Source organism: Durio zibethinus, chromosome 5 (assembly GCF_047325235.1).
Source record: "Durio zibethinus cultivar Kanyao isolate XHJ-2024 chromosome 5, ASM4732523v1, whole genome shotgun sequence".
Lineage (NCBI taxonomy): Eukaryota > Viridiplantae > Streptophyta > Magnoliopsida > Malvales > Malvaceae > Durio > Durio zibethinus.
This window is the reverse complement of record NC_143166.1, coordinates 8,421,938-8,443,187: the sequence shown is the minus strand read 5'-3', so window position 1 is coordinate 8,443,187 and position 21,250 is coordinate 8,421,938. Positions and strand designations below refer to the sequence as shown.

At 28.4% G+C, this 21,250-nt stretch overlaps 1 protein-coding gene across 1 annotated transcript; it reads left to right on the top strand.

The window, feature by feature from the left end:
* The first annotated feature begins 19,398 nt into the window (after nt 1–19,398).
* LOC111282972 (wall-associated receptor kinase-like 10) lies at nt 19,399–20,964 on the top strand. Its single transcript, XM_022871295.2, has 2 exons — nt 19,399–20,366; nt 20,469–20,964. The coding sequence occupies exons 1-2, from the start codon at nt 19,514–19,516 to the stop codon at nt 20,519–20,521; spliced, it is 906 nt and encodes a 301-aa protein (XP_022727030.1). The 5' UTR covers nt 19,399–19,513; the 3' UTR covers nt 20,522–20,964.
* The last annotated feature ends 286 nt before the right edge of the window (nt 20,965–21,250 follow it).

The following is a 21,250-nucleotide window of genomic DNA, read 5'->3' as shown; positions in this document are numbered from 1 at the left end:
ATTAATAGGGTGGAAAGAGCCCAAGAAGAAATAAGGAAAACAGTTATGAGAATGCAATAAAACATGGATAGACAATTTGAAGAATTGAAATAAATACTAGTAGGATTGTCAAAAGGAAAAGGGATTGCCAAAACACAAGGGGTAAAGGAAGAAATAGTTATTAAAGAGCCAGTGTAGTTGCCCGAGTTTGTATATCCTTATATTCAAAATCCACAAACACCCCTAGCAACTCATCAATCCTATACTGGTACTTTTGTTAAGCTATTATCGGTTCAAATAAAAGTCAATGCCAGTCTACCCTTTTTGACCCCACCATTATGTTTAATCTCGATGATCCCAAAAATTAAAAAAAAAAGTTAAAAGAGGAATTGGAATCAGTAGAAAATACTGAGATGAAAAATAAGTACAACTTGTTGGAAGAGAAATTGAAGGCAATAGAAAGGCATGATGTATAAGAAAGTGTTAATGCTAGTGAACTAAGTCTAGCACCTGATCTGGTCATACCATCGAAATTTAAGGTATTGTCAAAATTTAAGGTCTTGAATTTTAAGAAGTATGACAAAACAAAATGTCCATCGACATACATCATTATGTATTATTAAAAGATGATTGATCATACTTATAATGAAAAATTGTTGATTCATTGTTTTCGAAATAGTCTCACTTGGTCTACGTGATATGGTATGTACAACTAGACTTGAGTAAGATTTATTCATGGATGAATTTGGCTAGAATTTTTATAGCACAATATAACCATGTTAAATATATTTTACCAGATAAGTTATCCTTGCAAAACATGAAGAAGAAGGTTATCGAAAGCTTCAAATAGTATGACATAGATGCAAAGACATGGTGGCCTAGATCTAGACATCCCTAACAGAAAAAAAAAACCATTGTACTCCTTTTAAGCACTCTAAAAGCTTTTTACTATAACAAATTGGTAGACAATGCCCCAAGAATTTTGTTGACATGGTAATGTTAGTGGAAATGATTGAAAATGTGATGAAAAACAATAAAATTGAAGGTCAGAGGCCTCAAATGGTAAGAGAACCCCAATTGCTAGAAATAAAGATTCGAAAACTCATTTAGTAATTGTTGAAAGCCCTTCATTTAGACTTTTTATTCCCTTTTGCTTATACCACACTTACTCTTCCTATTACTCTTTTGCAAACCAAGTATTTCAAAAACCATACATATACCCACCACCTTTGCAACTAATGTACTAAGCAAGTTTTTGACCTAGAGTTCTTAATTACTTCTTTTTACAGCTTGCAAGTGCATAGGTCATATTTAATTACTAAAGTGTATGTAAAAGTATCGTTTCCTAGAGGATTATAAAATGGGTGTAAGACTAAGTGCCAAAATGAGTCTTTCAAACTTTATATTTAAATAACCAAAAATTGTTGGTTGAAATGAAAATAAGATTACTTGAGAATGTATAGGCTGAGTGCAAAGCTAAGCAAGATGAAGGCTTGTTAGCAATGGTGGTGGTCGAATAGAATAAGAAAAGTAAATGCAGGTTGTAATGTAAATGGACTTGGAATATAAGAAATCGAATGCTTATAAAAGAATTTAAAGTTGGCCAAAAGTAAAGAGCAATTGCAAATATGTAAAAGCAAAGTGAAGCAAGTAAATGAAGATCATAACAAGAAACTTAAAATGAATTTAAAAAGAAACTTGAGTGCTTGAAAAATGAAGAAAAACTTTGAATAAAAAGTAAACTGAACTTGTATTGAAATAAGAAAGTTTTAAGAAAACAAGAATGTTGGCTAAGCTGTCACTTTAGCCAAATGTAAATAAAAAAGAAAAACTTAGAAAACTAAAAAATGTAGGTAGGGTCATACTCATATGTAGGTGACTAAAAGCTAGTTGGAAAATTAATATTAACATTAGATAATAATAGGCTATTGCTACCTGTGCTTGATGCATTGAGTGATCGTAATATAGGGTGAAACTTTCAAATTCTTGTTTCTCATATATTAGAGAGTGAGCTTTTACTTTTCTTTTTGGATGGGTGGTCTAGCATAGTAGGAGTTTTTTCAACAACCATTCCTTTATTCATCCTATTGAGCATCTCTATAATCTTTCTCAACTTTTTCTTGATTTCTATTTAGGTCTTCTCAACCTTTTCAATTCGACTAGCTTGTTTCTGCTCCATAAGCTTTACTTGAGTGCAAATGTTATAACGGTGGTGAATAGGCTGCTTGAAATTATTTGATGATTAAGTTATCCTAGAACTTTTTTGCCATAATTAGGATGATATGTTACTAGATGCTAGGAATCATCCTAACTTGTTAGAAAAATTCTTTTACATGCGTGAATGAATAAATGAATGCATGTATTGGATCTGATACACAATACTTCAATTATAAATGAACAGATAAATAAATGCATGTACATAATAATTTAATGATGCATAGATTGACAAATAAATATATGAATAGATGCATGAGTTAATGTTTGCCCCATAATGATGCATGAATGAACAAATGACTACCTAGGTTAACATGACTATTTTACGATTTATGAATGGAGGAATGCATGCATTAAATTCTAGATACATAAAAATTCAAATATGTATGGATGAATAAATGTATAAATATGTTAATATTTGCCATATATAACACATGAAAGACTAAATAAATCCAAACTCTTTAAACTTCATCATAAAATTCATACAAATGAAACTATAAAAGTGCCTTTATGTTTTTTAATATTGGTTTATATACTAACAATGGATGGATATGGCTCTAACCTATGGTTGGCGTTTTAGGTTATTCTATATGCAGGTTTAGGATATTTTTATAATCTAAAGATTTTTAAATTATTTCTTACATCATTGTCCATTATAGACTAGTAAGACACCGTAATCCTCACCCATAACAGACTTCGAATGAAAAAGGTTCAATTTTAATAAAAGTTTTCACTAGCTCACATGGAGGTTATCACATCATGATGGTGTAGGTGTTTGCTCCCTCCTAAAAGAAGAAAAAGCTTGGGTAAAAAGCTTAAATGTATGAAATGCATGTGTAGTGTGTTTTAAGGAACATAAAAACAGTTAAACAAACTTTCTTGTTCAAATACATGAAACAAAAGAACAAACAAATTAGTAAACATGTAGAAATAACAAAAATAATTAAATTAAGGCCATTCAAATAACTCTCGAAACAACTTAATATTAAGAATTGGCTCAACTTTCTAAGTCTCCAACGGAGTATAATGTGTATGTTCTAGAACTAACCCATTAAATACAAAACATGGAGTTGCCACCAAATTTTTTTAATTAGGTGTGATTGGTCACCTATATGAATCTATTTTTTTAAAGGTCAGAATAAGCTTTACAAAGGGTTCTTAAAATGAATAGGTTATAGTATTCTTAACAAAACTGGGTTCGAAAGTTTAGTTACATGTAGGGAAGGTTACAGCATCCCTACAATGCCCACAGATTTGTACCAATTAATCTTAAATTATCTTGGCTAAGCATTTATTAAAATGGTCTCTTATTCCTAATTTATTTTTATTAATTTATTTTTGTTAATTTAAATATTTTAATATTGGACATATTTTTATGTTTTCTCCAACACCTTGGTCAACCTATTAAAAATATTTCTCATCTCAAGAGTATTCAAGTAACACTTATATTTCCTTGAAGAAACTCTCTCATCGTATTTATTAAATATTTTATGAAAAAGAGATACATATAAATACACAATAATATACATAGTCAAATTCATAATAATCAAATATAATAATCAAATATAAAATTTAATACATGTGATCACAATTTAATTAGTCATAAAATCATCACAATTTGTTTTCAATTTTTATTTTTTTCAAATTAGAAATAAATAAAATTCTTATATTGAGATCAATTTGTAAATCCTCCAATGCCTTGATCAAATTTAGAAAAAGTCATATTCCCTAGAAATTTCTAAGAAAATTATACGCCCATAACTTCCTTAAAGTTTCATCATTGGACGAAATTTTATTTATCCTTAGTTATTTTATTTTATTCTACAAATTAATTAAGCAAATATAAACATTACAATAATTCAAAAAAATAAATAAATAATAGAAAATCCAAAAAATAATTAAAAAAAATTAAAATAGAAAATACATAGAAAATAGGAAAAAATTTTATATCAAATGAGTCGGGTCTTTCTTGGGTAGGCGTGCAGGTTGCAATCAGATTAGGCATAAGTCCTTAAAATTTTTTAAGATTGAAATGGTGCCGTTTAGGTGTGAATATAAAAGACAAAAAAAATTTTCACTTTTTTGTTTTAGCTGTCAATCTCTAGTCACTCTTTCTTTGACTTAGCTCTAGAGTTTCTTAAATGCTAGTCGAAAAACTCAACAATCATAGGTTTCGACGACTGTTTCTAGAAATCGATTTATGGAAACTTCAAGCTTGGCTAGAAACTTCAACCATAAAATTCAACCCATTAGAAAATTGATCAAAAACTTCAAATTTTTCAAAAAAGTTTGAGATTTTCCAAAAAATCCTAGAAAAATTTTCCAATAATTCAAAACAAAAAAAAAAACTAAAACCCTGAATTTGATTCCCTTGAATTTCATTCCCCTATTGATTCCTAGCTTTAAAACTCCCTTTTTATCGCAATTGATCCTCTAATCTAACTAAGAATTTTCCCTTAAAATCACAAGAACACACTACTAGAATCAAACATTTTTCAAGTTTTGGCTAAACAATTCTTTTTTTTTTTAATTTAATGAAAACCAAGCCACCCAATAAATAAATAAAATTATCCTACAAAATTAACCCCAAACTAAATGGGGTGTCTATAATATAAGGAAGTGAAGTCTCTAGATATTGCTTTGCATATGTAATTTACTTACTTTATGATACTTATTGGCAGTTTAAGACAATTTTTATTATGCAAATGCTGCTACATATGTGTTTTGTTTATCAAAACATATACAAACACTGACATTAACATATATTATTATATTATCTCAATAACAACATCGTTGCATAGCGTAGGTACAACCCTAGTTAAATATTAAAAATATTGATAGATAAATTATATTTAACTAGTGATTAGTAAAAATAAAATGACAAAAAATAAATTAAGACTTCAAGTTAAGTACAAATTCAATTAAAGTAAATTACTGTAGGATGAAAAGTATAAAATAAATGCACAAGACAACATATTACACTACAAGAAATCTGACATATAGTGACGCTTAAAAAAGCATAGGTAAAATAAAAAAAATCCGTCAGTATAGCATAATAAACCCTATACCAATGATCAAAATATGTATTTGATGAATTTTTAATTGTTAGTATATTTTTTGTCGGTATAGACCTATACTGATAGTTTTTAAAATGTTGGAATAGCTCACAGAGATATACCTATAGTTTAAGACTGTCAGTAAATATATATATATATGTTGGCATAGCTTCTATTGTGTGTTTCACCATTATACCTTTTACCAATAGTTAACACCTATCCTTATAGACTTATATGTTTTGATTTTTTCACCTATACCGACGGCTAGTGCCTGTCAATATAGACTTATATGTTTTAATTTTTCTTACCTATATCGATGATTAACACCTATCAGTATAGATTTGTAATTTTTTTAACCTATGTCAACGTTTAGCATCTTTCAGTATAAACTTGTATTTTTTAATTTTCTTACCTATATCGATGGTTAAAGATTGTTAGTATAGAATTGTATGCTTTAATTTTTTTAGGTATACCGATGATTAGAGATTGTCAGTATAGACTTACATGTTTTATTTATATTTTATTATATTTTATTGACAATTAGTGACTATTAGTATCACCTTAAATATTCCAACGATCAAATGCGTCAGTATAAATGTTAAGACGTTGGTAAATTTTTAAAAAAATTATATTTTTAATTATTAATATTAATTTATTTATAATCATAATATGATATGTTTTCATATAAACAGAGAAAAAACACAATAAAGTAAAAGATATTTAATAACATTAAAACTACAAGTAAATTATTTATAATCCACAAACTTAGTATAAGTGAAAAACTAAAGTCATTGTACCAAGTCTGATAAAACAAACATCGATAAAACAAACATAGATAAAGAGTTACATCATCTTCAAAAATATAATCATAAGTTTGCACCACTAGACACCTAAAGACCTTTTAATCACTTTAAAACTTCAATAGATCTCTAAACAAGATAATCTTAAAAAATTTGTAAACAGACAAACAATTGCAAAATCACCTCAATAAGAAAAAACATACATGCACATATTACAAGTCTTTTCCAAAACCAAAATATTTTAATTCATACAAAATATCACAAGTCTTGAAAAAATCAACAAGTATAGCCACGCCATATAACTAACAAGCTTAATGAACCTAGGTTACTAACAGTATTCAATATACCAATCAAGCATCACAAAACATAACAGCCTTATTTCAACAAAGTGCATAATATCCAAAACAAAATCAAATCCCCCTACAAACATAATACTCAGAGTAAATAAACAACTTCCTAAAATAAATGATCTCATCATAGATTTCTATAAAGAAGCATCTGCATAGCATAAAAAATCCAATTAGAATTCTTGTAAATTATCTTATATTTACAAAAAATAAAAAGATAATATCCATTCATATACCAACAGAAATAATTTTATAAACATCTTATTCATTAGTGTAATGCATGAATGAATAAGAAATAACCTAATTTGCATATGTAATCTCCTCATTCTTTTAGTTTAATTTCAAATAATAACTTAATGAAACCAAACTAAGATAATTTAAGCCAATAGAAATATCATTAAACAAATATTTTCACTATAAGATTTAGGTCTACCACTACAAAGTATGCTTACATCATAAGGTAGCCTTTCAAAAGAAAAAAAAAAAGGTAAGAAAGCCTTCTCAAGGGAAAAAAAATAGGCTTTAAATCATAGCGTAATTTAATGATTATGGTAAAGACAACGGGTAATGTTTCAAGAACACAAATACATGATTCAAAACCTAGATTCAAAATTGATTTTGGCATTTTATCTAAGAAACAAGTATCAAGCAAAGCATTTTCACAAATATATCATGTGATGACGAGTTTACCATTTTCATTAGGTTGATGACTTGAATTTGAAGAACAATAGTTTTCACGTGTGATTTTCTGGAGCACTACTAGCATTAGGAACCTAAAAATAATTCAAAAAAAATTTCAATAAGGTTCAAGATTCATGTTCAAGGTAACAATTTACATATATATAAACTAAAATTGATGTTATCTACACCTCTCTATTCACCATGTGAGTAATAGTATTCAAGATATTCATACTCTTATTAGAAAATTATCTTTTAAGCACCAATAAAACAATACTTAAAGTTTTTTCAAGTCTTTTATTTTAGCCTTCAACTCTTGTACCTCTTTCTTATGCTGAACCAATTTAGAAAATAAAGAACCATACATTTAGATGAAGTAGATATGGTACTTATGCAATGAACAAGCCCTTTTCTTTATGATCTTTTAACTTTTGAATAAACATTATCTTTGCATGAACTCTTTTCAGAATTATAAGCACTAGTTTTGCTCAAACCTTTTTTCATGAGTTCCTAAAATTATAAACAAACATTTTAGTATAAAAAAACTAAACATAAGTAAAAACAAATAATAACTAAATTAATTACCACAATTTTAGCTGTCTTGTCATTCACAACACTTCCATTTTTACGTGTACGAGAAAGAATATACACCTCAGCACGTAATGGTGGAATTCTATTAATTTCTTGTTTCTACAAAGGTATAACATTGATTATTATAATGATAAAATCACACATATAAAAAGTAAACTTCATATTCATTTAATTGAGTGTGACAAAGAAAATTAATATATGTACCAAGGTTTGAATGATTCTCGAGAATGATTTTGTTCCTGTGTAATGAGGCTCATCTAATTTTAAGCAATTTGTTTTGTTTGTCTTACTTTGTTCCTTTAAACAAATGAACAAGAAAAGATATATTACAAGAAAAGATATATTATAATAACTTTGTAATTATTATCATAGTATTAAAACAAAATAAATAGTATATTTTGTAAATATTTACCTTCACGTTATTAGTCAATCGATGTGCAGCAAAAAATAGGAATTGACTTTTGTCTACTCGAGAATCATCAACTTTTGCAGCTATTTCATCCAATGTCTTGTGTTCATCATAAAATTTAAACTTCAATTCGTTCTTTCGTTACCACCACTTAGCACCCCTGTTTCTTATTGCCTAAGACTTAATTTTTTGAAATAGATCTTCATCAACGATCTCATCAAAATTAGATTTGTAAAATTTAAACTTCTATTACAATTTGAAAGAGGTAATTGGAAAGAAAATGTCAATATATATATGAATTGCTATTATTAATTAGAAACTAAAAGATTATTGTCATGGCATTAGCTAGCAACTAAAACATTATCATATTGATACTTCTAATGTTTTTCACATTTTTTCCTTCTTTTCATTTGAAATTTCATGCCAATTTGTATAATTAATTGGTGCAAAGCTAGGCATTCTCATCATGCTACCAATGAATCGAGTTAAAGAGCAAGATTCATGATTGATAGGTATAGCATCATCATTGGCCTTAACAACAACATGCTCCCCTACTTTGAAATCCCAAATATCAGCCATATGTGTAGAACCTTGAGCTTTTTTATGTTGAACATTTCCTACATAGAAAAATAAATGTAAAGAAAGCAATTAAATTCATTAAAAAATGTAATTGTACAACATTATAACACATAAAGAATTGTACTAATAAAATATAGTGTTTTTATACCTAAATTATGTTCAACTTGATCTTCATTATTTGTAGATTGAGAAATTGGTTCTTGAGATTTTTGTGGAGGCTCATGTTATGAAGTTTTTGGATCTACAGGCACATGTTATTCTTTAGATTATGCTTGCAATTGAGAACTAGAGGCACAAATTGACCTAGTGATATTCAATCGTCTACCCTTTGTCATCTCAAGTCTAATAATACACAAAATATATTAAGTACAATATAAAAGAGAACTTGATGGTGGCAAACCATATAAAGCACCAAATACAATTTAATAGATTACATGATCACACAAAATTAAGTAATTCAAGTTAGTAACACAAAAACAAAATAATAGTGAACTATGTCTTACATTGCAAAACCTTAACAACAATTTAAACTATTACATAGAATTAAAAAATGTCCTCCCTATTATGTTCATCTATGGGATATTCTTCTACATGCTCATTTTCCATATCTGGTGTGACCTTTATTCCTTCATCATTAACTTTACTTCTAATCCAATTTGAAGAATTATATGTGTCATCAAATTCAAAATGGATTTCTCCATTCTCTTACTCTCTATATAATGATGATTCATCACCCATATCAAATATATCTCTAAGTTTTGCATGCTTGACAAAAACCCAACCATTATGTCTTTCATCCTTAACATAAAAAACTTTCTTAGCTTGTGAAGCCAAGATAAAAATGATCATGAACCAAATTAGTTCCACTATGAGCTAGATGTGAAAAATTCACAAAAGTAAAACCAAATTTATCCTTCTTACAACCTTTATTTATATCAATCCAATCACATTCAAATAATACAACTTTCAATTTACCAATATAATTCAACTGAATGATGTCTTTTAAAATCTCATAATAGTTAACTTCCCTCTCAATAGGTTGTGTATCTTTTGTCCTTGCATAACTCATCATCTTGGTTGTTACAACAACCTCATTGTTTTGAGTTTTCAAGTATCTCTCATGTGCCTTGGTATGCAATCTAAATCCATTAATGATATAACCAATGTATTTCCTAACAGTATCAGTTGGATCACGAGTAAGCCATCTAAGTTGATCTATGATGTTTGCATCTTCTTGTTGATCTAAATTGGTAACTTATCCAATTTCATATTTGGTTAAAATAATAATTTAACTACAAAAACTTTAATTACGAATTTCAAACCATGATGTGTGACTTACATGATCACGAAACCAATCATGAAAAGTTTCACTTTACAACTTTTGTATCTTATATGGCATAAGCTAAGGAGACTGATTATGCTTCTTAATAAATTGCTTATGTTTTTTACATGAAAAAAAAATTCTTAGAAGACTATATAATATACTATAAAAAAAATTATAAAATATAATATACATGTAGATAAATGTTATTACTTTATAAAATGAGCAACCTCATCAGAATTAAATAGCATATATCGATGTGCTTGAACCAAAGTTATAGCATCAAGTACACTTTGTGAGACCCTTTTACACTTGTTAACATTAAAATCGTTATATTTTAATGTTTCCAACAGTCTTTCAATAGTAGAAAGAATGAATATTTCTTTCTCTACAAAAGAATTCTTGTCTTCATTTCAGATGGGTTGATTAAACATAGTTTCCATCCCATCAAAATATCTTGAACAAAAAGGTATGCATTCATTTGTTAAGTACTTTTCTACAATTGAACCTTCAAGACAAGTTCTATTGTGCACATATGATTTAAAAGTAAAAAAAAATCTATATAAATGGAAGTTCAATAAAAAAGATCATTAGCAAACATCCTAGTTGAAATTTAAGTATAAAAATTTATAAAACTTTAAGATATACCTTTTATAGGATACATCCATCGATAAATGATTGGACCAATAATTTTTGCTTCATTTGCCAAATGGATAACTAAATGTATCATTTTTGTGAAAAAAGATTAAGGATAAATCTTCTCAATTTCACATAAAATTGATGTAGCTCGAGACTCAAGTAATTCAAGCTTATGTTATTTGAGAACTTTAAAATAAAGTTTTTTTAAAAAGGTACACAAATCAATAAAAACTAAATACTCTTTATTAGGTAGAGACCATAATACTCCTATAGGAAGAAACTCTTCCATTAAGAGATGACATTCATAACTTTTGAGTCATGTTAGCTTATATTGATTAAGTTACACATAATGTGAGATATTTAAAGAATATTCATCTAGAGGTTTCATTTCTTTGAGAGTCTTTAAAAGAGAAATTTTTTCAATTAAGCTCATTTGATATGAAGCTTGAGGCAAGTATTAGGTGTTAATACCATGATAAGTCTTTGGATGAAGAACACTCCTTATACCAATTTCTACAAGATCAAGTCACGCTTTGTAGTTATCCTTTAACCTCCTTTCTTGCCTAATCAATGTACTAAGAGTGTTATCACAAACATTATTTTCTATATGCATCACATCAAGATTGTGATGCAATATAAGATGTTCCCAATAAAGTAATATGAACAAAATACTCTTCTTCTTCCATGACCTATCTTCATTATCATTCTATTGTTCCAACTGTCTCAACACTTCACTCTTAGATGGTGGTGAAAAAGTACTTCTAAATTATAAAATCCTATCAAATAAGTTTTTATCATTTCAAAACCTATGATTGGGTTTTAACCATCTACGATGGCACATGTAACAATACTTTCTACCATGTTGTAATCATTTAGATGTAGTATCAAATCCATAATAAGAACATGCATACTCTCTCCTAGTACTTCATCCAAACAAATTGACAGATGCAAAGAAGTCGTTAATGGTCTAACTTAATGCTGCACGTAGTTGAAAGTTTTTATTTTTTGAAGCATCAAAAGTTTGAATACCAACTTCCCAAAAATCCTGTAACTCTTTTACCAAATGTTATAAATATATATCTATATTATTTTTAGGACCTTTTGGACTAGAAATAAGTAAGAAAAGAATAAAGTTTGACTGTTTCATACACATCCATAGAGGCAAGTTATAAGGTATCAATATAACAAGCCAAGTGCTATATGTCAAACTCATAGTTTTAAAAGGATTAAAGCCATCAGAAGCCAATCCCAAATGAATATTAAAAGGGTTAAAAGAAAACTCAGGATATCGAGAATCTAATCCTTTTTAAGCTAAAGAATCTATAGGATGTCTTACACATCCATCCTTAGTATACTCATGTTCATGCCAAGTCATTAAGGAAGTAATTTTTGAAGACATGAATAACCTTTGTAGTCTTGGAATTAAAGGAAACCAACACAAAATCTTAGCAGCTTTTTTTTTTTTGACAATATATCTTAAGGATCACTTTCTATATCATTCAAGCTCTTTTTCCATTTAAAAGTGCCATATTTTAAACATATTTCTTCATTTGCCTTATCCTTCCAAAACAACATACAATCATTGAAAGAAGCATAGATTTTTTTTATATCCCAAACTTAAGGAAAAAATCATCTTTTTCAATTTTTGATAAAACCCTGGTAATGTATTACCTTCTGATAGAGCAAGTTTCAAAACCTCTAATAATGTATCGAAAGATTTATTTGTCCAACTATTAAAACACTTAATGTGGAACAAATAGATTACAAAGGAAAACTTTGTGAAGTTCTTACAATTTGGATATAGTTTCTCCTCTACATCTTAAAGTAAACCATAAAACTTGTCACTATCAATTCTATAACTATGTTGTTGTTCTCCACTATTATTTCTAGCTTGTATGTTACCCACATCAACATTCATAACTTTTTCAACCATCATATCATGTAATAAATCATGAATGTAAGGACCTAGCCCTCTTTTTTTGTCATTAATTATTCCAGTAGGTAAACATGCATCTAAGACTTCCCCGTGAAATACCCATCAAACATATCATTTGAGAAAACCATCACATATTATGTGATCAAATGCATCTCTCCTGCAAACTCTAAATATGTTGGCACATTTAACATAAGGACACCAAATTTTTTCATCTTCAGATGATATTGCAAAGACAAAGTCTAAAAAACTAGTGACTCCTTTTATGAATTCTTCACTAGCTCTTGACGTGAGATTTATCTACGCTTTATCTACGCTTTATCTACAGCATGTAAGATAATTTGCCCTAGTAATAAAACTATATTTAATTACTCAAAATGTATCATCTTTTAAAAAACTCAAAAATTGAAGTAAACTTGATAATAAAAATGAAAGTTATCTAAAAAGGATAACTTAATTATTAGTAAGTAATTTATTTTATACATACAAACAATCAAAGTTATCTAAATATCAAAGTTATTTATTTTATAAGTCCACCTTTATGTCCCAATAGAAAAGACAACCATAAAAGCAAAGAGATTTCAAAGAAAAGCAATAATAATAATAATAATAATAATAATAATAATAATAATAATACATAATAAGGTAAAAAACTAGGATGAAAGGAAAGTACAGCATCATGCATCTAAACGATGGTAAATAGTTAATGTAATAATAATAATAAATATTCACAATTGAATTTATCATCTCTTACCAAAAAGATTCCAAAGAAAAGCAAACTTTGAACTCAAAATACTATATGAATGTAGACCTAAAAAACCAATTTCATAATAATCAATAACAAATTTAAAAACAAATAGCATTTAAAACTTAAAGGATTAATCATATTATGTCATTAATTTAAAAACTTAAATTAAAATAATAGCATTTAATTTAAGCACTAAATAAAATTTGACTGTGTAAACATAATGTCACATTTTCGTTAAAAATAATATTTCAAACATACTTTTATAATTAAACTTATGTGTTTCTAGGAGAAGCACAACCAATGAAATAGGCAATATGACTAAAGGTTGTTTTGCATCTTACACAAGCTCTAGAATACTGCTAAAAAAAAAAAAAAGAATCTCATTATGCTACCAAATGCTAGCACCCATATTTAATTGAAAAAGCCAACTACCAAAAATTATACAACCAACGTATATATAGTATTTGTTTACAAATGCCACCACCATGTAAACAATTATATATTTTTATTATATATTTAATTGAAAAGGTCAAACACTAAACAATTATATATAATATAAACAATATATAAACAATAAACAATTATATATAATATAAACAATATATAAACAATAAACAATTATATATAATGTAAACAATATATAAACAATTATATATAATCTAAATGATTATATAAACCTTATTATGCTACCAAATGCTGGCACCATATATTTAATTAAAAAAGGCACCATATATATAGTATTTGATTAAAAATGCTCCCACCATATAAACAATTCTATATTTTTATGATATTTATTTAATTGAAAAAGCCAAACATTATACAATTATATATAATCTAAACAATATATAAACAACAAACAATTATATATAATCTAAATAGTATGTAAGCAATTATGTATAATCTAAACAATTATATAAACCTTATTATGCTGCCAAATGCTTTATTACATATATTTAATTGAAAAAGCCACTATATATATAGTATTTGATTACAAAACCACCACCTTAAATCACATTTTTATTATAAACAATTAATTAACTTACTTACAAATGTTGATATATATTTGTCAGTAGATAATAGATTTTTATATTCAATTGAAATTGCAAATTTTAGATAATAGATTTTTATATTCAATTGAAATTGCAAATTTTTCTTTCTCACATGACTTTTCAAGAAACCATCAACAAAAACAGAAAAACATTATCCTTAGTGATAGAATGAGAATCAAAGATGCTGTCATAGAACTATATGCAACTAAAGCAATGTTGCTTTGTACAGGGATTTATGAATGGGAAAGAAAAAAAAAAAAGATAAACCTATTACCATCACAAGATCAGTTTTGGTTGAATAAGCAAGAGAGAGGCAGAGGATAAAAGGAAAGTAGCTCAAAACAAAAACAAGAAAGCTACAAATGTGAAATAGGGTTACCAATGTAAGGTTTATTTAGGTTTGGGTTTTAAGGAAATAGGAAATATTTGAAATAACTCACAATTACAAAAGGACAAAATCTAGGCAAATTGTAAAAACTATGTAGAAATGAGCATTTTTTCAAGGAAAACAAAGTTTTAAAGCTTGAAAATTTACGCAATGATTTTAGCTACAAAGTTAAAAAGATCAAAGGTAAGGGAGAGTGAGATGAGATAAGCTTCAGGTGAGGTAAAGACTGAAAGGCAAGGTAAGGATTGTGGGAACAAAATTTTCACTATTTTTGTTTTAATAAGTTTATATTTTTTTAAAAGGTTTTCATGTCCCAAAATGTGGGAGCCTAAGGTAAGGATGGTGGCTTATTGAAGACATTTTTTGTCATAAAATGCCTTGAATAATCTTTAGAAAATCTTAGCATATGGTTATTCAAGGCGTTTGTGGTCAAAATCGCTTTCAATAATCCCCTTCAATTTTTATGAGATGATCATTGAAGGTGTTTTCTACCAAAAACACTTTTAATAATTTTTCATTTTTTATGATAGGATTATTCAAGGCATTTTAGCCTATAAAATGTCTTTAATAATCCCTTACAAAAAATTGAATGGGGTTATTGAAGACATTTTAGGTCAAAAATATCTTGAATAATCACCCTTTAAATTTTTATGAAGGGATTATTCAAGGTATTTTTGGTAAAAAATGCCTTCAATAATCTCTACCCATTTTTTTTAGGATTATTCAATGCATTTTTACCTCAAAATGCCTTAAATAATCCCTTACAAAAAATTAAATCGGGTTATTAAAGACGTTTCTGACAGAAACACCTTGAATAATCTCCTTAAATTTTTATGAGTGGATTATTGAAGATGGTTTTTATCAAAAACACTTTGAATAATCCCCTTCAATTTTTTAGATGGGATAATTGAATGTGTTTTTGGCGAAAAACACTTTCAATAATCCCCTTTTTTTTTTTTTGGATTATTAACGCCTTGAATAATCCTTCAAAAAAAATTGAATGAGATTAGTTAAGGTATTTAAGGCAAAAAATACCTTGAATAATCTCTTTTAATTTTTATGAGGGGATTATTGAAAGCATTTTTAGTCAAAAAAATATCTTGAATAATCCCTTACAAAATATTGAATGAGGTTATTGAAGCTATTTCTAACTAAAAATGTTTTGAATAATCCATGAATTATTCATTTATAGTGGATTATTCAAGGTGTTTTCTGTCAAAAATACCTTCAATAATCTCAGCGTTTTTTTTAAAGATTATTCAAGGCGTTTTTACTCAAAAACACCTTGAATATTCTCTTACAAAAAATTGAAGGTATTTTTTTTTGTAAAATACCTTGTGATCATTTTTAAAATTCATTCCCCTTTATTGAACTTTGGAATTCCAAAACTGCTAATATTGTGAACAATAAATATTAGTTTACAAAAAAATTTTACAAATAACATAGAAAAATATTTATATGAATATAAATACTACTATGTAGATTATTTATAATTTGACTTTCGATCTAGAATGATTTTAAAATTTTACAAAATCATATTAAAACTGAAATATTAATTGAAACCAAATTAATATAACATTTAAATTTAAAAAAATTTTAGTCTAATATTTAATTATAAATTTATTAATTAATATAATACTTACATATTTTATTTAAACCTTATTATCATTTAAAATTAATTAAGCTACAAGTTTTATTTGTTAATAATTATAGTTTTTATATTTTTTTTAAGCTTATACTGACGGTTATTATAACCCTCAGTATATAACATATTTATACTTACGAATATTTATATATTGTCAAAAAAAGTTTATGTATACCGACGGTTATATAAAGTAGTTGTATAAGCACTATCTAACTGACAGTAACAAAAATTCGTCAATATAGATATTTTTTACTTACATAATTTATCTATCAGCATAAATAAGTATCAATATATAATATATTTATACTGACGGATAGTTATATACTGTCAAAAATAGTTTATCTATACCGACAGTTGTATAAAGTATTGGTAAAGGTATGATATATTTTGATGATATTAAAAAAACTATCAGTATATATATCTTTTACTGACTAATTTGACCGTCAATATAACCAAACGTCAGTATATGACAAATTTCTTATAGTGTTATCTAAGTAAATCATCAAATGATGAGAATAAAAAATAAAATAATAATCTTGTATTTTATAATATTTTTTATATGTATATGTATATGTTTTTGAAATATTAAAATTATACTTTTAATAATTTTATTTAGCAAATTCTATTATCCTTCTTCGTGGATGTGGGCATTTTATCAAATTACATAAATTATGTGTTGTTTATGTTATTTTACTTTTAAACCACATAAATTATATGTAGGCATTTTCTTGTTAAACCAAAAGAATAAAGCAAAAGATTGTCTCCACTCTCCAATTTAAATCATCAATTTGTTCTGCTCACAGATTAAACTTCCTCTTAATAGAGATGCCTTAAAGTTGTGTTTTGGTTTCAGTGGAGCAATATTTATTAGCCTAATTATTTCTGATAGGCCCCATGTGAAAAGAATGGCGATTCCATATCTCAATTAAAGTGGGGAAAAAGATTCCGTTCTTCGACAAGCCATTAGATTATATACTACGGTCTCTGCTGACTTTTTATTGGTTTGTAAGTATAACGAAGTCGAAAATATATTATAAGTGTTAAATTTAAAATTATTAAATATTATTTTTAAAAAATAATTGTATAAATTAATTTGATTAAACTTTAAACTCAATTGCTTTTAATTATTGGAGGAATTGTTAAACAGAAAGCTCTTTAACAAGATCAAAATTATAATGGACTACTTTAGTGCTTTAGAATTTATAAATGGTATAATAAAGAGGGAAACGAAAGTGCGTTTATATTCTACCATATCTCATCTCCATTGCTTTTTCCTATCCTTGTTGTTTATAATGTTCTGCCTGTTCCTTTTTGGATGGGGCTCAAACCAGTAGACTGGACATTTATTTTATCAGAAAGACAAGTGCTCAAATCATGGACCTTCATTAATTGTATTCAATGGCTACCCTTGTTTTCAAGGTTGAGGATTAGGTCGGAGCAATTGCAAATTTGTTAATTGTAATTCTCAAATTTGTAGTTCATGCACTCCGACATCACGAAGGCAAGCCTTCAATTACTTACGAGATGTATCACAGTAGTCAAGAAAATTATGGTTAGAGTAAGCATAAGCTTTGTTATTGCCAAACTATCCTGTCATAGCAAAGAAAATATGGGCATTCAAGGTTTTTTTTTTTTTTTTTCATATTAAATTTCTGTCATCTTTCTGGTGAATGTGGATATATAAATTGAAATATACATCTTTTTCTTTGCCTGTGATTTTTTAGTTTTTTAATTTTGATTTCTTGTTCTACAATTAACACTTTGGCAGATGTGATGCCCCAATTAAACTAATCCAGGGTTAGTGGAGGTCTCCTAGAACAAATGCCTAGAGACGGGTATAGGGTTTTTGAGAGTATCCACTTATAATTTATAAAAAATTATAAATAAAAATTTGAAATAATATATTGCAATATTATTACAATTGTCCATGATTAGTTCTTATATTTTAAAAAAACATAATTGCATCATTTTTAATACTATCAAATAAATCTTTTTCAATTTACAAAATTAAACAATCATTCAACAAAGAATAAAAATTTTGAGGGTGTTCAAAAAATTTTCCGAGATTCAGAAAAATAAACTTTCAAATTTTCTTTTTTTTTTTTAATTTTGAAAGTATCCATAAATATCCCATGTTAACACTTGCATCCGCCCTCATTTCAACCCGTGCCAGAACAACCATTTAAGAACCAGGATCGTTGGTTAAGTATCAAGTATGCGAGATTGGATGATACAAACAGGGCCAACCCTCCCATATTTTCAGACCAACTCAATTTGAATATTATAAGCAGAGATTCCATGTCTCTTTAACTGGTAATCTGGAATATATAGTAGCATAATCACCATACCATTAACGCGGAAGACCGCTGTCTGTGCACATGAATCATATAGACATTTTATCTGTTGCAGAACTAAATAGAATTGCTCAGATTAAGTCGATCTATCAGCCAAACGAATGAATAATTTTCCTTGTTCATGAGTGTCTGTTGCCATCGATCTACTTTATCATAAAACTGCGTTACATTCAAAGGGAGAATGGATCAGTGGTCATTTTCTTTCACACTAAGAAATAACAATGTACTTGGCTCATCTCATCATGTACAAACTTGCTTGAAAGTTGTGGCATTGTTTTTTATCAAGCAATTGTAATTGTGCAGAATGTTAACTATTTTTTTTTTCTCAATCTTCTTGGCAGGCTAACCTAGATAGGAAGCCAAGGCCTAAATAAAATTGGGGAAGGAGAATTTACAAGTGCTAAGATCAAACCTCAGTCTTGTTGAAAGTCATCTTCTAAAAAAAAGATGAACCATTTGGACCAAACCTCAAGATCAGAACTTTAAAATACATATATGAAGTCATCATCCAACTGCAGCGTGAGCAATAGTTAAGAAAACAAGGCATCTAAATTATAGGGAAAAGCAAAGCAAAGCACATGATGCTTCCTTCCATGATTCCATCCATCTCTCCCTATATCTTTCTCCCCATTCGACTCTTTAAAGGGAGCACTTATTAGCTAGCGGCTTATTGCTCAGTATAATATATTCCAATACCACACTTCACAACTAACCTCTTCTTCCTTAATTATTCTCACACGAGCATCTCTAATTTCACTCTCTAATTCTCTGTATAGCCAGAAAATGAAGCTAAACCACTCTTCCATCACTCTCCCCTTCATCTATTTGATCTTTCTTTCTTCCCTGGTCTCATCTCAGGCCTGCCAGAGAACCTGCGGCAATCTGCCTATTAAGTACCCATTTGGAACTGGCGCTGGCTGCGGTGATCCACGCTTTCAGCAATATGTAACTTGTGACCAGCAAAAACTCACCTTGACAACGCACACTGGCAACTACCCCATAACCAACATAGATTACAGCAACCAAATCATATACATCTCAGATCCTTCCATGTCAACTTGCGCTTGCTGTCGGCCAAGCAAAGGCTTTGGCCTCGACTGGGATGCTCCCTTTTCTTTCACAGACGATAATGTCTTCACTCTCCTTGACTGCTCAACCACTTCATCACCTATTTTTAGATCAAACAGCTATAATGTTGATAACAGCAGTGCTGTTCCCCTATGTGACAAACAAGGTGATCCAATTTGTAGTTACTTGTATTCTTGCAGTGCAATTAGCATACTCAATCTCCCAATATCCACATGTTGTGTTTATACGCCTGTGGATCTCGGCCCATCTTTCGAATTTAATTTGCAGAAGTTGCAGTGCTCTTCATATTCGGTTTTCTATAGCTTCAGTGGCCAGGAATCTAACCCTGATAACTGGAAGTACGGAATATCTCTCAAGTATAAGTTTAATGTATATAATGACTATCCAAACGCGTGCGCAGATTGTGAGAAAAGCAATGGGGTCTGTGGTTACACTGGAAGTTACAATTCATTTATTTGCAACTGTCCTACTGGCATAAGCACCACATCTACTTGTTTCTTTGTATCATCGTTTGGTAATGGTTGGAGGCTACTCCCACTAAAGACAGGTATTAATCATATCTACATTTTCTTTTTACTTTATACAAAACCAATCGCCCACATTTTTGGTTTGGGTATCTAAAACGGTAGTTATTTTCTTGCTGTCGCAGGAACTTTGCTGATCTATCCTCTGCCATGGATTCTGGCCATGTTCCTGCTATAGGCAACAATTATTGAAGGACAAAATTCCAACTACCAAATTGAATTAAAATGCTGAAGTTTGACTTTGCTTTGTTGTTTCTAGGACTTTTGCAATGCGAGAGCACAAAAAGTTAAAACTTCTACGCACTTTGGATAAGAAAAAAAATGCTTTATTAATTTTGTGGTTTATCAGCAGATGGAAGAATCGGGTAAAAGACAGTACTTTCGTTTCTTTAATTACCTTTACGTCTAGTCGGTGGAAATAAACACTTTATTACCTTGGGGATGAAGTTATTACATGCGTTTAATTAGGCCAAAAGATTTTGTATCGTAGGGAGTACAAAAAGCGATTCAAGATAGTGGTCCATCCATCAAAGCAAGCTAAAATTAGGAAAATCTACGTGCAGTCGTTTTTTTCTCTTTATAACCAAAAAATTATTTTTTTTTTACAAAATTATCAATAAAATAATTTACACCTGCGGTAATTACTTTTGAATCATTCAACCACACACTTAATTTTTCTTCTATCAACACGAATTCAAACCTAAATCAGATATTGATTCTCTTAAGTTAGTGGACACCAACAATGAAGGTGGAATGCGAATACAAAACATTTCACGATGAATACTGCAGATAAAATGATTAAGCAATCATTCTAAGTTGTGATATTAGGCGGAATTTCAGAAAAAAAAAAATATATATATATATATATATATACATGCCGAATATGTAGATATTTAGGTAATTTACA

Excerpts from the sequence above, each read along its gene's own strand:
- LOC111282972 (XM_022871295.2), top strand. The coding sequence starts at position 19,514 with ATGAAGCTAAACCACTCTTCCATCACTCTCCCCTTCATCTATTTGATC. Across the intron at positions 20,367-20,468 it reads GCTACTCCCACTAAAGACAG|GAACTTTGCTGATCTATCCT; the intron begins GTATTAATCATA and ends TTGCTGTCGCAG.